General features: G+C 43.4%; 2 protein-coding genes across 2 annotated transcripts in view; both read right to left on the bottom strand.

Moving 5' to 3' along the window:
* LOC119162964 (uncharacterized) overlaps positions 1-17,891 on the bottom strand; it is a 205,769-nt gene extending 187,878 nt beyond the window's left edge. Inside the window, exon 1 of the mRNA XM_075882635.1 lies at positions 17,846-17,891. The gene's annotated coding sequence lies outside the window, so the exon portion shown is untranslated. The remainder of the gene's footprint in view (positions 1-17,845) is intronic.
* LOC142784016 (uncharacterized) lies at positions 5,319-9,639 on the bottom strand. The gene is made up of 2 exons (XM_075882628.1): positions 9,417-9,639; positions 5,319-8,854 (listed from the first exon to the last, which is right to left on the bottom strand). Exon 2 carries the CDS (start codon positions 7,556-7,558, stop codon positions 5,414-5,416), a length of 2,145 nt encoding a protein of 714 aa, XP_075738743.1. The 5' UTR covers positions 7,559-8,854; positions 9,417-9,639; the 3' UTR covers positions 5,319-5,413.
* Positions 17,892-18,656: the final 765 nt, after the last annotated feature.

Below are 18,656 nucleotides of genomic sequence, written 5' to 3'. Positions count from 1 at the left end.
AACAAATCCGCATCATATTGGTTCTATAGAAGAAAATAGCTTGTGGTATACGCATCTCAAATCAAACTTGGGCGTGCACTTACGCCCCATCTCACTGTTTTGTATCGATCATTTCAGCGTTCTCATTTCACTTACGGTATAGCCACGTGGTTGCGACGTCAAAGAAGATAATACGTGGGTTGCACAAGACGACACTTTTTATTGAGTGAAAATGTGCATAGGAAAGTGCAAAGTACTAGAAATTCGTGCTTTACACAGATAGCGGTAATCAGAACATTGGTCATTGGTAATATGATCTGCGCGAAGGTACGTCGCCATTTATGCACGTAGCATCCATATCGTAGGTGTCTCAAGCTTATCAGAAGAATCTAAAACAATCTAGAGTTTTCGCAGACAGTCAAGCGTCCTTTGCGCAAGGCAATTGATTAATATGTGGTGTTTAACGTTTCAAAACCACCACATGATTATGAGAGATGCCGTATAGTGAATGACTCCAGAAATTTTGACAACCTGGGGTTCTTTAACATGCACCCAAATCGCAGCACATGGAGCTACAGCATTTTCGCCTCTATCGAAAATAAAGCAGCCGCAGGTGGGACTTGATCCCGCCACCTGCGGGTCAGCAGCCGAGTACCTTAGCTACTGAACCACTACGGCAGTGCCTTTGCGCAAGACAGTGACATAAAAATACAAGCGAGCGTGGCAGTATAATAACTTTGCGATAAAATTTCAGCAGATGCAACATGTTTCACTGTGGATGCCATTTTCATACAGAACCGTCAGCGGGTGGCCACGCGTTGCATGGTGGATCGACGTCTTTGGGTATTTTGAGTAGGCTAAATTTCTACCTAAAACATACGGCGTGACGACAGCACTCACGTTGACTGTAAACTTTAACGAAACGAAGTGCACGCTTCGGTGAGATGATATGCATATCATTAAGAAGCTGTTGTGTATTTCTCAAAGGTCGAGATCCTCAATGGTCAAGCAACGCTTCCCTATCACGTGCAGGGTGAAAGGAATATATCCATGTAATGTTTACAGCCAGTCTATAGACCGCAACAACTACTGACGGTGTGGGCCGACATCACTCCTGTAAGTCTATTTAGTGATGTGTCCGTTACAGTAAAAAGTAACTAAATACCTCACTCGTTACTCTAATAAGAAAAAAGGGAACGTTTCACGGCTCCACGTTATATAAATACATAAAAAAGGTAACAACGCATTATCGTTACCGCAACCGAAAAAAACATAACGAATGTTACCTTTGCCGTAGCTCCGAAGTGATCAGTTTTAATCAATGTGGTTTTGCTGCAACAACCCACAAACAGAATGTTTAAAACTCAAATTTATGTTTCACACATACTAACCCAGGCAAGGATTATACTCAAAATGTTCAATTAACGAGAAGTATTTGTACACATGTACTGAATCTTAGCAATGTTATAAAGAAGCTTAATGATGCCTGCACATGTGATGGCTTCTGACTCTGCAGTGACACAGGATGAAACCATTTTTTTTTTCATTGGAGAATTACACTCAAAGTGAGGTTCAATAATCCACGGTATTCACACAGAAACTATCACTGAACTCTCAAGAAATTTACAAATATCGGCCTTTTCTTGATCCTTCAGCACCCCCAATAAAGCAAGTCAAAATCGGCACTGTTGGTCCTAGCCACCGGAATGGCACGCCACGCACCAGTAGGCAATCACGGAGGCCTACGGAGGCCTACATTGGTGCCTTTTTATTATAGAGGGGGGGGGGGGGGATCGGGAAATGTCGTGGGGAAAAGGGGGGACACTTGCAAGTTTGTGACACCAGATGTGCCTTGCAGAGAAGTAAGTCTAGAGAAATCACGTCTTGCAACACACATCTTGCAATAGCCGCCTTTTTTTAATATGTTGCAGGTTTTATTTTTGTTTATATAAGAATTTAAATCATGCCTAGAAATCAAATATACAAACGAACATAGGTTCCCAGCACTCGTAATTGCATTCTTCTATTGAGTCTTTCCAGGAAAAAGTCGAGAGTGGCAGTTGCTGTTTCGATTGTCTCACACATCTGATGGGTATCGAGCACGTGTACACGCTACAAAAAAAAGCATTGAAAAGTTGAATGTTTTATACATACTTATCAAGCATTCTTATTTGTGACGTTTTTATAAGAACTTTTAATGGGGCCCACTTGCAAGGGGTGTCCCCCTTCCCTGACCAAACACCAAGGGGTCGGGGAGTCAACGTTCTCTGCAGGCGTGGTCAACGGACGCCCAGCTCGTGACCAGTATGGGCTGTGTATCTGAGCAAATATTGCATTTGCTCTCATCTGCACATATGACCATCGACGGGTTTTCGTCTTGGGGGGATGCAAACCCTTCTTTCAACTTGCATCACGACTGAGGGAGCGGGTCGTGTTGGTGTCGCTAGTGTGGGTAGCAGGTACTGGTGGAGCTTGAAGGGTATTCAAGTGTCCGTGTTGCACCACCCACCTCACCCACGCCCATGTCTACACTTCATTCATTGAACACCATGCTGAGAACTAGTTGAATAAATGCGCAGATTTGTTTCCTTGCGCATTTTATACCGCTGCATAAAAAATTCTCACATTGTGAAAAGTAGGTATTTTGATTCGTTTGAAGGAAAGTTACATTCAAAGCATGACAGATACTCAGGAATGCAGTTTCATGCAATCGCAATAAGAAAACTCGAAGCAGAGGTGTTTCTTTTTTGTGCAGTGTACAGTGTAAAAGTAAGATCGAATTTGGAAAAAGCGAAATGAATGACGTGCGTCACTGCTTGCTCATGGTTCAATGAAAGAAGGTTTCATAAAGTATGACGTAGCTAACAACAGCAACAAACTGCTGCATCTTAAATTAAAAAAAAGCTAAGTGCCGCACATTTACGGTAGAACATGGTGTTAAATTGAAATACGCGTTATTTTTTATGAATGCAAAATAAAAACTATTTTACAAAACGCTCTGCATTCATTGGGATGTCGACACATCTGTGTAGTGTCATTTATGCTATTTGGATGAAAATCGCTGAATTTCAACGAATTCCTGTGGCAGAAGAGCCTTTTGAAGTTTTCAGTTTCGGTTTCTGCGTCGCCGTCGCCACCACCGCCGCCGACGAAAATTGGCCAACACCACCTAGAACTAGAGAAGGCCTGTGCAGGGCTGCGTGACGTCACCGCAGTGAGATCGGCCTAAAAGTCGGCTTCACCCAATGCTACGCTTTTTCTTTCCGAAATGGCATTTTCCCTGCACTATTATTACGGTTTTCGCGGTTTTGGAGTGCACAGAATATTTGCATTAAGGAATATTTTCAGTATGTTTTTAACTAAACGCTGGCTTGAAATAATTCATCAGGCACTCGTGAAAATTTTAACAGCATGCACAGCCATTTCGTGCAGTTTAAAAGAGGCTTAAATTTTCGTTGTGAGACATATTTATTCGTGATACATCATAATCCAAACAGGCAGAACAATTCATAAGAAAGAAGATTATGCTTGAAGAGTACTGAGCTTCCGCTTCGCAGCCTTGCTTTCAGTTCCTTTATTTTCAACTTTGTTCCGCTTTGCAGCCTTGCTTTCATTCAGCTTGTTATTTTGAACTTTGCACAAATTATTCAGCAGCGTATTGGCAACAGCACTGAGAACATAGTTTAAGACAAGTTCAGGTGAGTGGCCACCATCGCAGAAATCCAAGTCTTCATTGCACTCAACAAGGGAAGTCGCGAGGCTTACAAGAACTTCTTTTTGTTTTGCGCAAGCAAAAAATTGTGATGCGTACTTCGGACTTCTCAGCTTGTCAAGCACAATTTCCATTGTGAGCACGGCATTCACAACTACCGCTTGTGGAAATTTCAGTCCACCACGCGTTGCATTAGCTATCAGCACATCATCATCCAGTTCAATGGTCCGATTCTCAACAGTCAAGTTTTCCTGGCAGGAAAAGCAGGCAAGTTTCCTAACTGCAGCATATGCACAATATCCTGCTACATATGTAATAGCTGGTAGCATTTTCTCCTTCTCCTTCACATCATCGTCCATCAATGCAACATCAAACTGCTTAACAAGGAATTTCAAATCAGTGGTACGAATGCAAGGTGCAATTGTATCCAAGTTGGGAAGATCAAGTAGCTTCTGAAGTCTCAGCTTCTGCTCGGATTCATAAATCTGAGGTATCGAAACGTGGTATTGGGCACCAGACAGCTGCCTGTACCTGCCAAACCTGTCTTCCAAACTGTCGGTTTGAAATTTCCCTAGCAAAACGTATTTGAACCGAAGTTCTTCAATGCAATACGTTCACACCTCAACAAGGGCATGTGAGGTATGTCGCAGTGTCATGTGCGTTTCGCGAGTTAACTGGCCAGCATCATGCTTCAAGCTCTGCCAGTGGTCCAACCAATCCACAATCTTGTTTAGAAACTCAATTTGGTGGCATTGCAGTGCACTTATCGGTTCTTGAAATGGGTCTCGGAGACGCTGACCTTTGAATGGGGTCTTGACATTCACCACATTCCACCATGTCAAAACAATGTTATTAAGTTCCAATGTACCAGCTTTATGCTCAAGTGTGACTTTGGTGCTTCTTAGTGCTGCAGCAGTTGAACTGTTGAAGACCCTCAGTGCGAGCTTTACATTTTGTCGCTCTGGATTGGATGGATTCAGCGACTTGAAGGACAAAGTTGGAGCTAGTCGCAAAAGCTCATTTTTTTATCCTTCATGCAACTTGCATAGTGTGTTAAACGAGGCTGTCAGGACAGATGGGTTTTCCGAGAGGGCACTGAAATTGGGAAAGAAGATGCACCTTCCACAATTACGCTTATTCAGCCAGTTATTTCGGATACACTTTAATATATGCACTGCATCCAGAATAAAAAACAAGGGTCTTGATGAGTCTGACGGGTGCCTGTATACAATGCTCACTTTGGGAGGATCAGCAAAAAATGACATAGCCTTTCGGTTGATCGAGTTGTTGTCAGACACCACTGCAACTACTCGTATTCCAATGTCTTCTAGGTGCCTGATCAGCAGATCAAGAAATTCATGTAGCTGTTTCGCTTCTATTTGTGCTACTGGAAGTATATGCACAACATCCTTGTTTGATGATAACAAGCTTTGTATCATAAAGATGTATGCTGTCTTTGCCGCATTTTCATTGTTTGTCGCTGCACCAGTGACATAACCACCCTTGTACTGAAAGGATGCCTGCAGGTGGATCTCGTCCATCATAAGCGTCACAAAGCGCTCACAGACATGCCAACCCCACAGTTCTTAAAGTACTACAGGAGATGACAAAAAATACTAAAACCAAGTACAAAAATACTAAAATAGCGCTTTATTTTCTAAGAACTGGCTTAGATGAATGGAATACAAAAGAAACATTTCACAAAAGAGGCACAAAAAGTTCTCAAGTCTCGGAAGTGGAGGGGTGGGCTAGCATAGAGGCCGTGGCAGCCTTGGCCTTCCTCAGAAAGTCCTTGTCAAAGACCTGTTCGTGGCACTTTCCCGAGTGTGACTGGGCACATCTTGCGACAAGCAACTGCTCCACAGTCTTTTTCGACATGGAGGCACGGAACTGGGTGTGCGCCTTTTTCACTTTGCTGAAGACTCTTTCACACTCCGCATTACTATGCGGGAGTGTTAGGACCCCCAACATAAATTTTGAAAGTCTGGCATACTTAAAGCTGCCATCCACTTCTCGTAAACCGGACACCGCCCGCCATTGCTCATCAATCTGCTGCTCCTTAGGTACTTCAGCGGGCAATTCTTCCAACTGAAGACGCGTGAACTCTGCCTGAATGTCGTCCAGAGCAGAATTCACATCTTGCCCCTCTTGAAGTGGTAGCAGCACTGGGAAGCGGTTGATTAAGTACTTCACATCAGAAAACCTGGCGTGTTCAATGGACGCAAGCCTTGCTACTTCTGCACTTTTCAACAGCTCACACTTCAGTGGAAATTTCAGGATCATGTACTCCGTTGCTGCAACGAAGAACCTTCTTATATGTGTAAAAAACTCTTCCCTTGCTTCTTTTTTTAGGCCTTCCAAGGTCTGTGTGGTCCGACTACCAATTACAATATCTTCATTATCTCTTTGGCTGACGGAAGATTTGTAGTCAACGTCAGCCAACACATCAGCTTTTTTGATCACTGAAGGTTTTACAAAACGCAACATGATCTCTCTTAGCAAGTTACTAAGCACTTCACGCAGCAAGTGCACTTGAGGGGCTCCAGACTGCAGGAACACGTTCACCTTTTCAAACTCTGGGATTACAGACAGCAAGAAGTCACAGTATGCTCTATTTGCATCTGATGAAAGAAACATAAATAGCCTTTCTTCTCTGTTTAAGACCTTTCCTGGACGGTTTTGGGTTCGCTTGGGAGCTGTATCCGACACGGGGACATTTGTGTCCAGTCTTGGTCTTTTGCTCGGATGACGGCTCTCCGCTTCCTTTGCATGCTTCTGAAGGTCAGTGCGAAGGTTACATGGCTTGCTGGGAAACTTGGAAACCTGCCCGGAGGGCCTTACTTCACTATGGAAGAAACTAAGCAGTGGCTGCCACTGGTCCACAAGCCGTTTCAGGCTCCTTCCAAGAGAGAGCCACCTGGTGCTGACATGCTTTAAAATTTTCTTGGTCTCTACATCGTGGAGAGACTGAAAAGCTTTCAGCTTGTCCTTCCTTTTTGAGCTTTTCTCGAGGTAGTAGAAAATGTCAACTAGCAGCTCATCCACATTCAGTGGAAGGCATGCTGAGCCTTTCTGTGCCGCCAGATTGATCAAATGGCAACAGCAGCCCATGATGGCAATGTTCTCATGGCTTTCTTTCAGCACAGCAGCCACTCCGTTTTTTAATCCAATCATGACTGGCGCGTTATCACACGCCATGCCGATGCAGTTCTGGAGCGGTATCTTTTTGCTCGTTAGCGTGTCCACAACAAGCGCACCGATGTTTCGTCCCGTGGAGTTACCTTCGAGGGCAGGCATCGCGAGCAAGGCAGTGCGAACAGTACTATCACAGAACGTCACCACGATTGGATACAGTTTTGCATCGTTGCCGGCGTCATTGCTCCCGTCTGTGGCGACTGAGAACGGAGCGTGCTGCAAGTGACTTATCACTTCGTCGATAGCTTTATTGGCCATTTCCTTCACAATCGCCGTAGTCTTCGTACGGGCGCAGGCGTAGTTCTTAGCTTCCTTCGAGTCCGGAAACATTTTTCGAAAGAGGTCTCCAGCGTGATCAGCAGCCGTGAACGGCACGTTGTGTTCAATCAGGAACGCAGTAAAAAGGCACTCCGCTCGAGTTGTAGTATCGAGATCCGCTTTGCTGAAGTACCCTCCAAGTTTCCCGTTAGAGTCCACAAGTTTCGCCGAGTCTTTGTGTTTCTTCGTATTCACATGTAGCAGAATGTCCCGGCGACCAGCGTGCGAAATGTTCACATCACAGCAGCACAAACTACAAAATGCGTACCGCTCACCTTTACGCGACCTCTTAATAAATGGAAAGTCAGTCGAATAGCTGGGAATAAAAACTTGAAAGTATTTCTTCTCAGACATCTCGTGAGCTGCTAGGGCTGAACCATACGCTACCGCTCCGCAAAAACATGTGCAAGGCACCTCCCGCAGCGCATGGTAACAAAGAAAGTCGAGCACATTTCCGCTATCCGCGAAGTCAATGCCTTTTGGCTTTGGCTTTGACTCTGGATATAAGCCAATACAGTGTTGCCTGCATAGCCCCGCAAAAAAAAAGGCCAGATTCAGCTGATGCAGTTGACTGTCTGAAGCAGCGCGTTCAGTTTGCGAACTTTTCGACCGGAAACATGAAAAATCGTAAAAATATAGTTGTCATTACGATACTCGTAAAAATGTGCTGAAAATCGGGCACTTTACGATAAAATCGTAAAACTTGGCAGGTATGCGCTCATGGTCTTTTAGTGTTGATGCCAGTCTCCTTGCATAAGAAAGGAATGAATCCTCTTGTTGCTCTCTGGATGGGCTAGCACGGTAAGAGGCACAAATGCGTCTTATTGTCTGTGGATGTGGGAGCTTTAGTTTTGCTGTACTCCTGATGAATCTGTATGCGTGCGGCGATATTGTGTACACAAGGCTGCAGAACACCAGAAAGTCAGCTGGGTAAGTCGACGCCTTAGTGAGGAGAACTTGAAGTCGCTGTGTCACAAATTTGACGACTTGCACTTGCCACACATGCGGGAGAGCTTAAGATGACAGTTGCTCCAGGAGGGCCACGACACGCTTCAGCAGAATCTCTAGTTGGAGTTCATTATTTGTGGAATCTTTCGTGACGTCTTCCACATCGCACAGAACTTTGTGAAGCACTCTCAAGTCAGAAATTGTCATAGGACGCACAGAGGAACCTATGTTTTGTAACCTCATTTCACCATCATACACTGCCAAAGAAAGGTCGGATGCCACTGTCACTGCACGATGCACAACTGGGGCACTTTGGTCGCTGAAGTTGAGGAAAAGTACTTGTTTCTGGGTGACCACCTTGGTCCAGAAGTCAGTAAGAGAGAGGTCACCTACTGCTGTCAATAGGTCTTCGAAAGTGGCGATGACATTCTTCTTTTCTTCCGCTTCGTGAGACTGCTCTGACAACCGTATTGCTTCCTGCAACGCTTCTGCGTCCACACGAGCGCGCTTTTCTTCTGGGCTCTCGCGTGCAGAAGTTTCTTGGCGGGACAAGTAAGCAGGGCAATTAGGGAAAACGCTTGGGATTGCAGAAGGCTTCAAGCGCCTCAGCTTGAGGGGTACTTCAATTACTTTCCCAGTCATGCTGTCAGTGTAGCTGGTGGAGTCTACGAAGTCACTTTCAAGAAAGTTGTGCTCACAGACCTGGAATATAAGCACAAACAATGAAGTATAAGATGAAAGCGACAGAATTATACATAACAGTTTTACAGAATTATATGATCCCAGTGCGCCGTTTGTAAAGATTAAGACAAATTCTTTCGCTTTATTTATCTGCTTCTGTACGGCAACCACGACCACGCAGTCAACAAGAATGACGTCTCACTTAGCGAACCTTGCTTTGAGACGGTAAACCACGAGCCATAGTTTGTTTGGCGCTCAAGTAGTGGCGGACGCCCCACATGTAAATTAACTACGCCGTCTACATCGTATGTTCGACGCAGGCAGTTTTACTCGCGAATACATTGCGCTAAATCAATTTCTGATTAGGCAGAACCGCACATGAGCAACCTGAGGCGTAAACATGGCACTATACACTTTACGGCACGAACATGGAACAATATTACACTGAAACACACCATTTGCTCAGTTGTCAATCCTTAAGGTGCATAGCGCGTCGTAACGGTTGCATGCGTCACGCAATTAACTAGACTCTGTTCCCACGAGAAGCACGACTGCCGGAAAACAAACGGGAACATGTGCTTACGACAGTGTACTACGTAGGTGTGAAGTTTTCCCGCCGCACAGCCTTCGTCCACGCTGCATTTTGGGCGGGGTCCAACGGAAACCTGTACACGCGTGCTCGCGGTCCATTAGCGTAGTTCGATCGACAGTTCGGTGCACAGCAGCACCCAGGCATTTTCGCCAGCACACCAGCAAAAGTTCATGCAGCACGCCTGCGCAACTGAGTACAAAGAAAATGCACGCCAAGAAGCTGCAGCACAGGAAATAGTGTCAGCGTTGCCAGATGCTTAGGCTGATACCTCTAGCATTGGTGCTTTTATGTATTCAAGCCTGCAGTATATCGCAATTTTTATAACCAGTACTGCGCCGCATGAATAGACCATGATGTAAATGAAAACACATATAAATTTTCCTTATTTTCTGCATCAAAAAACACCTTGCGGCTGCCACATTCAATAAACAGTTTTCTACCCACAACGCGCATGCTGGCAGATGGATTCCGTACTAGCCACAGCCGAAAGCCAAGCCGAGCCGCGCCAGTTCCAGTGCGCGCCGTGCGCTCTCTCTGCTCGCGTCGTCGGGCTTGCAGATCTCACTGTGGTGACGTAGTTGGTGTGGAGAGGGGGACATGCGCGGGCCTTCTCCTAGTTCTAGGTGTTGTTGATTGGCCGCATGCCACCGCCGATGAAAAAACCGGCGTGCGCCGACAACGCCGCCGCCGCCGACTCTGGACGGGCCCCCAGGCCCCGGAAACTCTCAAGTTTAAGTGCTTACCTGTAGGGGGCAAAAAAATCACCTACGGGTCTACGGCTAGAGGTGTGCGCCGAGGCGATTTCGACCGGCGGCGGCGTGGGGGTCGTCCAGAGTCGGCGGCGGCGGCGTTGTCGGCGCACGCCGGTTTTTTCATCGGCGGCGGCGTGCGGCCAATTTTAGTCGCCGGCGGCGGCGTCGGCGGCACAGAAACCGAAACTGAAAATTCAAAAGGCTCTTCTGCCACAGGTTTATTAATTTGTTGAAATTCAGGGATTTTCATCCAAATAGCATAAATGACACTACACAGATGTGTCGACATCCCGATGAATGCAAAGCGTTTTGCAAAGTAGTTTTTATTTTGCCTTCATAAAAAATAGTGCGTATTTCAATCTATGTCCATGTTCTACCGTAAATTCGCCGCACTTTGCATTTTTTTAAAATTAAGATGCAGCAGTTTGTTGCTGTTGTTGGCTACGTCATACTTTATGAAACCTTCTTTCATTGAACAATGAGCAAGCAGTGACGCACGTCACTCATTTCGCTTTTTCCGAATCCGATCTTACTTTTACACTATACGCTGCACAAAAAAGAAGCACCTCTGCTTCGAGTTTTCTTGTTGCGATTGCATGAAACCGCTTTTCTAAGTATCTGTCATGCTTTGAATGTAACTTTCCTTCAAACGAATCAAAATACCTTCTTTTCACAATGTGAGAATCTTTTATGCAGTGGTATAGGATGCGGAAGGAAACAAATCTGCGCATTTATTCAACTAGTTCTCAGCACAGTGTTCAATGAATGAAGTGTAGACATGGGCGTGGGCGAGGCGGGTGGTGCAACACGGACACTTGAACCCTTCAAGCCCCACCAGCACTTGCTACCCACTAGAGTGGGTAGCAACCCGCTCCCTCAGTCGTGATGCAAGTTGAAAGAAGGGTTTGCATCCCCCCAAGACAAAAACCTGTTGATGGTCATATGTGCAGATGAGAGCAAACGCAATATTTGCTCAGATACACAGCCCATACTGGTCACGAGCTGGGCGTCCGTTGACCACGCCTGCAGAGAACGTTGACTCCCCGACCCCTTGGTGTTTGGTCAGGGGAGGGGGACACCCCCTGCAAGTGGGCCCCATTAAAATTGCTCTTAAAAACGTCACAAATAAGAATGCTTGATAAGTATGTATAAAACATTCAACTTTGCAATGTTTTTTTATAGCGTGTACACGTGCTCAATACCCATCAGATGTGTGAGACAATCGAAATAGCAACTGCCACTCTCGACTTGTTCCGGAAAAGACTCAATAGAAGAATGCAATTACGAGTGCTGGGAACCTATGTTCGTTTGTATATTTGATTTCTAGGCATGATTTAAATTCTTATATAAATAAAAATAAAACCTGAGACATATTAAAAAAAGGCTGCTATTGCAAGATGTGTGTTGCAAGACGTGATTTTTCTAGACTTACATCTCTGCAAGGCACATCTGGTGTCACAAACTTGCAAATGTCCCCCCTTTTGCCCACGACATTTCCCGATCCCCCCCTCCCCCACCTCTCTAATAAAAAGGCACCAATGTAGGCCTCCGTGATTGCCTACTGGTGCGTGGTGGGCCATTCCGGTGGCTAGGACCAACAGTGCCGATTTCGACTTGCTTTATTGCAGGGGCTGAAGGATCAAGAAAAGGCCGATATTTGTAAATTTCTTGAGAGTTCAGTGATGGTTTCTTTTTGAATACCGTGGATTATTGAACCTCATTTTGAGTGTAATCCTCCAATGAAAAAAAAATCGTTTCATCCTGTGTCACTGCAGAGTCAAAAGCCATCACATGTGCAGGCATCATTAAGCTTGTATATAACATTGCAAAGATTCAGTACATTTGTACAAATAATTATCGTTAATTGAACATTTTGAGTATAATCCTTGCTTGGGTTAGTATGTGTGAAACATAAAGTTGAGTTTGAAAAATTCTCCTTGTGGGTTTCTGCAGCAAAGACACATTGATTAAAACTGATGACTTCGGAGCTACGGCAGAGGTAACATTCCTTATGTTTTTTTTCGGTTACGGTAACAGTAATGCGTTACCTTTTTTATGTATTTTTATAACGTGTAGCCGTGAAACGTTCCCCTTTTTTTTATTAGAGTAACGAGTGAGGTATTTAGTTACTTTTTACTGTAACGGATACATCACTAAAGAGACTTACAGGAGTGATGTCGGCCCACACCATTAGTTGTTGTTGCGGTCTTTAGGCTGGCTGTAAACATTACATGAATATATTCCTTTCACCCAGCACGTGATAGGGAAGGGTTGTTTGACCATTGAGGATGTGGACCTTTGAGAAATACACAACAGCTTCCTAATGATATGCATATCATCCCACCGAAGTGTGCACTTCGTTTCGTTAAAGTTTACAGTCAACGTGAGTGCTGTCGTCACGCCGTATGTTTTAGGTAGAAATTTAGCCTACTCAAAATACCCAAAGACGTCGATCCATCTTGCAACGCGTGGCCACCCGCTGACGGTTCTGTATGAAAATGGCATCCACAGTAAAACATGTTGCAAGTGCTGAAATTTTATCGCAACTTTATTATACTGCCACGCTCGCTTGTATTTTTATGTCACTGTTTTGCGCAAAGGCACTGCCGTAGTGGTTCCGTAGCTAAGGTACTCGGCTGCTGACCCGCAGGTCGCGGGACCAGGTCCCACCTGCGGCTGCTTTATTTTCGATAGAGGCGAAAATGCTGTAGGTCCATGTGCTGCGATTTGGGTGCATGTTAAAGAACCCCAGTTTGCCAAAATTTCGGGAGTCCTTCACTATACGGCGTCCCTCATAATCATGTGGGGGGTTTGAAACAATAAACACCACATAATAATCAATTGCCTTGCGCAAAGGACGCTTGGCTGTCTGCGAAAACTCTAGATTATTTTAGAATCTTATGATAAGCTTGAGACACCTACGATATGGATGCTACGTGTATAAATGGCGACGTACCTTCGCGCAGATCATATTACCAACGACCAATGCTCTCATTACCGCTATCTGTGTAAAGCACGAATTTCTAGTACTTTGCACTTTCCTATGCACATGTTCACTCAATAAAAAGTGTCGTCTTGAGCAACCCACGTACCATCTTCTTTGACGTCGCAACCACGTGGCAATACCGTAAGTGAAAGAGAACGCTGAAATGTTCGATACAAAACAGTGAGATGGGGCGTAAGTGCACGCCTAAGTTTGATTTGAGATGCGTATACCACAAGCTATTTTCTTCTATATGATGCGGATTTGTTAAATTACTGTGAAGTTGATAGTCAAGAAAGGAAAGAGACAGTGGAGACGAAAAGTGATAGGTACTGACGTAAAGTTTGATCGGTCATTCCACGCCAAACGTCCAAGATGTTTTGGCGACTATCTCAGGTGTATTCGAAAAATGTCGGGCTGATTTACTCTATTGAAAGCAGTCTATTGCGAAAATGTTTTGCAGAGAAAAATGTTTTTGGTCACCTATATGTGACCGAAATTCCGGCAATAGGCTGGGCCCTATAACGAGTCCTAAGATAAAAGAACATTTACTGAGTGAGTCTATGTGGGCTCCATTTATTTTGCTGACGTATGGTTCCGAATATTTAAAACCTCCCACGATGGCGTGCCTTGTTGTCGTATTGACGTTCCGGCTTGTGAAGCCGAAAATTTTATTTTTCAAGTTATAAGACAGTTCATATCTCCCCCCTCCCCGGAATTCGTTCTAGGGTTGGTACTTTGATAAAAACCAGTCTTATATCTTTAAAAAATGCATGGATATCAACTATTCATAACTCTCATTAAAGATGTAGAAATGAAATGGCCATCACTGAATGACTGATGAGGTGGAATATTAACATTAAAAAGCATAGTAAACGTGACTAAAAATCTAATTCTACAAAAACAATATAATCTGAACTAATGATGTCACCACACATCTAAAACCTAATGCAATGTATATTCCATACCTGCAAGGCGCAGTTATTCGAGCGCATTTTGCAGTGAAATTCGGTCATGGAGTTAGTCCCGTTCACGGTGGTGCTATTTTTAAAATTTAACGGTTGAATATCTAACGAAGCATTAGAAAATTGTTTGCGTGAAACCCGTATTTTTTTTTTCGACGTAATTAGGATTGTATACATTGTGCTGGCACGAAGTTTAATGCAGGTGATGTGTTTATAGAGTACACCGTTCGGTGACTGTGGTAAAATAGAAACAGCAATTTATGTTAATTCATGCTACAAAACTCATGTGACCTGCTCCCAAAGAACAGAAGAATGCATAACGAAGGGCGTTACTAACGAACGGAAGAATTAAATAATTCTCGGTCTTTAATGTTGTTACGGTAGTCCAATCTACAAACGTTCGTATTAAACGAGCATGACGGTACGAAGGGATGGAATTGGGTTCTGCAGCATGTTGTGACGCATAGTACCACTTCAGGTCTCCTTTATTACGTGACATTAGAATCCACACCGAGCTTGATCTATGATTATGTACCTAATCAACGGAGAATGAGTGCTAAGCTCCGGTTTCATTATTAATGTGGCTTCAAAGACGAGAAAGCAGCACGATTCGCAAGCAATCGAGCACCCGTTCTGTTTTTCTATTGCGTTGAACTGCTTGTGCCCTCAGATGCCACTTCAGTTTTTTTTTTTAATAATTGTGGCGATTGGGAAAGTTGTGAGCGCCAAACAAGACGTTAACAAGAACGAGAGAGACAGGACGGATGCTTGTGAACGTCGTGTGGAACCATTAGTTTGCACTCAAAATTTCCCGATAGCAATGCGCCATCTGGCTGGATTTCAAGTTTTTTTAAAATGTGGCGATGGCACAGACCATAGGCTTTTGTCATGTCATTTACTACCATTTAAACAGCGGTGGCGTAATTTAGGGTACCATGAGAATTGTCGCGGTCATATTTCAAGAAGAAAGGAGGCAGAAACGCACCGTTCATGCCATACGTGATCCTTCATCACGCGCGGAAATAAATTTATTCAAGCTGTAACATGGTTGAAGAATTCTGTTACTTCTCGGCAATCAGAGAGGCTTTTAATTCTCGAGTCTGTTTATGAGATATTGCTGCCATCTTTTTTCAACAGGCCTGCAGTTTTGTTGTACCGACATAGCAACGCCCAAGTTTTTGAAGATTTTTTTTTCATTGCCATTCAAAAACGATTCCATTCATAGTCATTTTTGAAGCGCGTAAGAACTTCCTGTCGTTCGTCACCTGTCGTTGCGTTCGTCCAGTACACACTGCAAAAGGCTTGATGGCAAAGTCGTTTTCCATGTTCAAGTTCCTCGTACCCATCCTTTCGCGCTCTGTGTGCACTTCAAGGAATGCAGAAAGACTACAAAACAACGCAACGAGCTCTCCACCGTGCCGTCGGGACTGGTATGCATGGCGCAAACATGTTGCGAGTGGTCTCGCAGTGTTCTGCCATTGCACTCCGTTCGCTGTTCCCAGAGCTCAAGTTGGGTCGACACGCGGCGTCGTTGCGGCGCCATTGGTGTCGTGTTTCCCGTGTCTTTTTTTATACACAGTGTTCTGCGAATAAATGCTTCCGTTTAGCCGCTGGTGCCAAGGTCACGGATTACGTTTTTCCTTGTTTCCTTCCGCAGCTGTGGTGACAATTGGTGGTTAGATTATCGGTTATTTCTTTATTTATTTTAGTTTTCTCGATGAGATAGTTTTCTGTATTCTTGCCCAAGAAAGGTGATTCAGAACATTTTTTTCTCGTGGGAATGACCATAGGTATGTGCGTATGTGGTTGCAGCTCCACATTTCCAAGTCGTGCGATTCCGACTGCCCTGCCAACGGCCCTTCTTCTCTTTCTTCTCTAGCAGCCATGGCCGTCACGTTCTTCCAAAAATTCTCCTCCTACCTACTTCTAAACTTTTTTCTCCCCTCCCCCTCTCTTCAAGGCGCTGAGCAGTGCTTTCGCAAGGAAAGATAGTTTCTCTTTCCTTTTCTTCAACCACAGATTCATCCGTTCAGGGGAAGCTTGCTTGCCTTAACTGGTTTGTAAGGCAGGTAAGGTTCGCGGAAAGTCACCTCACCCTGAGCTGCCGAGCACAAAACAAAACAAGCCGAGAGTCATGAGAAGGCAAGGAGATTACACAGCAAGATGAAAAGAGAAGATACTTTGCCTAATGGATTATTGCGAAAGCCAGTGGGGAAACCCTTTTCTTTAAAACCATCCCCACTTCTAGTCGTAGAATGAAGTAACGAGAAAACTCCAACCAAAACATATTTAAAGGAAGCGACGTATTTAAGCCAATCTCTCACCCCTGAGGAAGAAGCTGGACCAGCTTCGAAACATCGGGTTTTTTTCCCTTAAATATATATATTGGTTTGAGTTCTCATTCCTCCAGTTTCCATCCAAAACAGGCAGACTTATATCAAATGTTCACCTTTGATTCCAGTCGTACATTATATCCTCGCTGCTCCGAGAAACCCCCTCACACCGAGACATTTAGAGAAGGAGTGACAGGTGCGCAACCGTAAGCAGCCCCTCTTCCTTCTTGGGCGCTTATAGCTCTCGTGTGCGTGTGTGTGCGGGGGGGGGGGGGTAGTAGAGAGACGAGTACTGACGAAAAAAATGTTGCATCTTGGTTTGTTTTTTTTTCTGCACCAGGTAGCTAACGACCTAGTCATTATTTTGTTTTTGAGGAAGCAGCATACAATACAACACAATCATGCTTACCTAAAAAGACGCAAACACAGGCGCTATATTGCAACTGATGAGGTATTGTCGAAAGAATCAGCTTATGTAGGATAACACGTACATGTGCACTAACACCAGAGCATACAATGAAGACAAGTTTTTCTTGCAGTGTTTTGCAGGAAGACTTGATGAATGATGAACCATGAATGCACCTTACCTGATTTGAAACTCGGGACAGGTAACAGACTTTTTAAAGAACGCAACCCTGACTGTCAAGTCATGGTTCTCAGATTTTATGCTGCAAAAATTTTATATTACACCATTCCGCACAATGACCAAATTACAAGCGTAGGCGAATGTATTTACCAGCATAGTATCACCAAATTTCAAAATAGCACAGGTATTTACAGCAGCCAATTCATGTGGTACTCATTGTATATAGTGCTATCAGCGCGCATGTGCCTGTCGCGGAAATTGCATGTTATATTAGGTTTCTCTTTAATAATAATATGTAGAGGCACGGGAAATAACTTGTTTTTGTATGTTGAAAGATTGTATATAGAGCATCGAACGCGTTATTCGAAGGTCGTAGGTTCGATTCCTGCTCACAGCTGGTAATTTTTTCATCCACGTTTCTTTCTTCTTTCTTCTTATTTACATTCCATTGGTTCTAATAACTTCCCCTGTACATTCCTTGGCATTATTGTCTGTTATATCTCATTAATATTGTGTTAAAACACGGAAATACGAGCCCTTAGGTATACACTTCTCTCCCATATATATATATATATATATATATATATATATATATATATATATATATATATATATATATATATATATATATATATATATATATATATATATATATCTCTCTCTCTCTCTCTATATATATATATATATATATATATATATATATATATATATATATATATATATATATATATATATATGATTCAAAAAAGAAATTCTGTGGGTCCGGTGCAAATATAATTAAGAATAAAGGAGCACACTTACGAAAATTTGATAAGTGTTTACTCTACGTTTCGGCCGTGGCACGTCCTTCGTCAGGATTAACAGAAATACGAGTATGTGGCCGCTTTTATGGGCAGGCATGAACACGTCAGTACAAAACACGTGTGATCAGCATGCGAGTGTCACAAAAATTCTTTTAAACAGCCGTGACTACACTACAAACCATTAAAATCTAATACAATAGACAAGATTGTGGGCATGTAAAAGGCATTTTTAACATTCACCATTGAGGACGAGGATCACGCATGAAAAAAATAAATATGTGATAACCTTTAGGAAGTACGTCAGGGATGCTTCTTTAAATATTTCTCAAAATTTCGGACGTCAGGGCATCGTAGAAAGGCATGACACTTTTCCTACGCATTCGTTAATGCCGGATAACAGACTGTTTAACTTGTGAATCAAGAACGATTCTCGAATTTCGCGATCATGGTGCGATTTAAAGCCAGATTCTAATAGTGTTACCATGATCTTGTCAAACGAATGACCTGGCAGATGACAATGCTTGGACAATGGAAGAATTATCAAATTTTCGTAAGTGTGCTCCTTTATTCTTAATTATATATATATATATATATATATATATATATATATATATATATATATATATATATATATATATATATATATATATATATATATATATATATATATATATATATATATATATATATAGGTGTCTTGGCAATTGCAATTCTTTCACATGTATTTTTAATGGTGCTCCTTCGACGTTTATTGTATGATTGTCTGAGCCGGACCACGTCGAATATCGCTCATTTTTTGTCCGAGTTAG

This window comes from Rhipicephalus microplus, unplaced genomic scaffold (genome assembly GCF_043290135.1).
Source record: "Rhipicephalus microplus isolate Deutch F79 unplaced genomic scaffold, USDA_Rmic scaffold_13, whole genome shotgun sequence".
Lineage (NCBI taxonomy): Eukaryota > Metazoa > Arthropoda > Arachnida > Ixodida > Ixodidae > Rhipicephalus > Rhipicephalus microplus.
The sequence above is the reverse complement of the archived record's forward strand: the minus strand, read 5'-3'. Positions and strand labels throughout refer to the sequence as shown.

What these genes read in the sequence shown, in the direction of transcription:
- LOC142784016 (XM_075882628.1), bottom strand. Translation starts at nt 7,558, where the DNA reads ATGTCTGAGAAGAAATACTTTCAAGTTTTTATTCCCAGCTATTCGACT.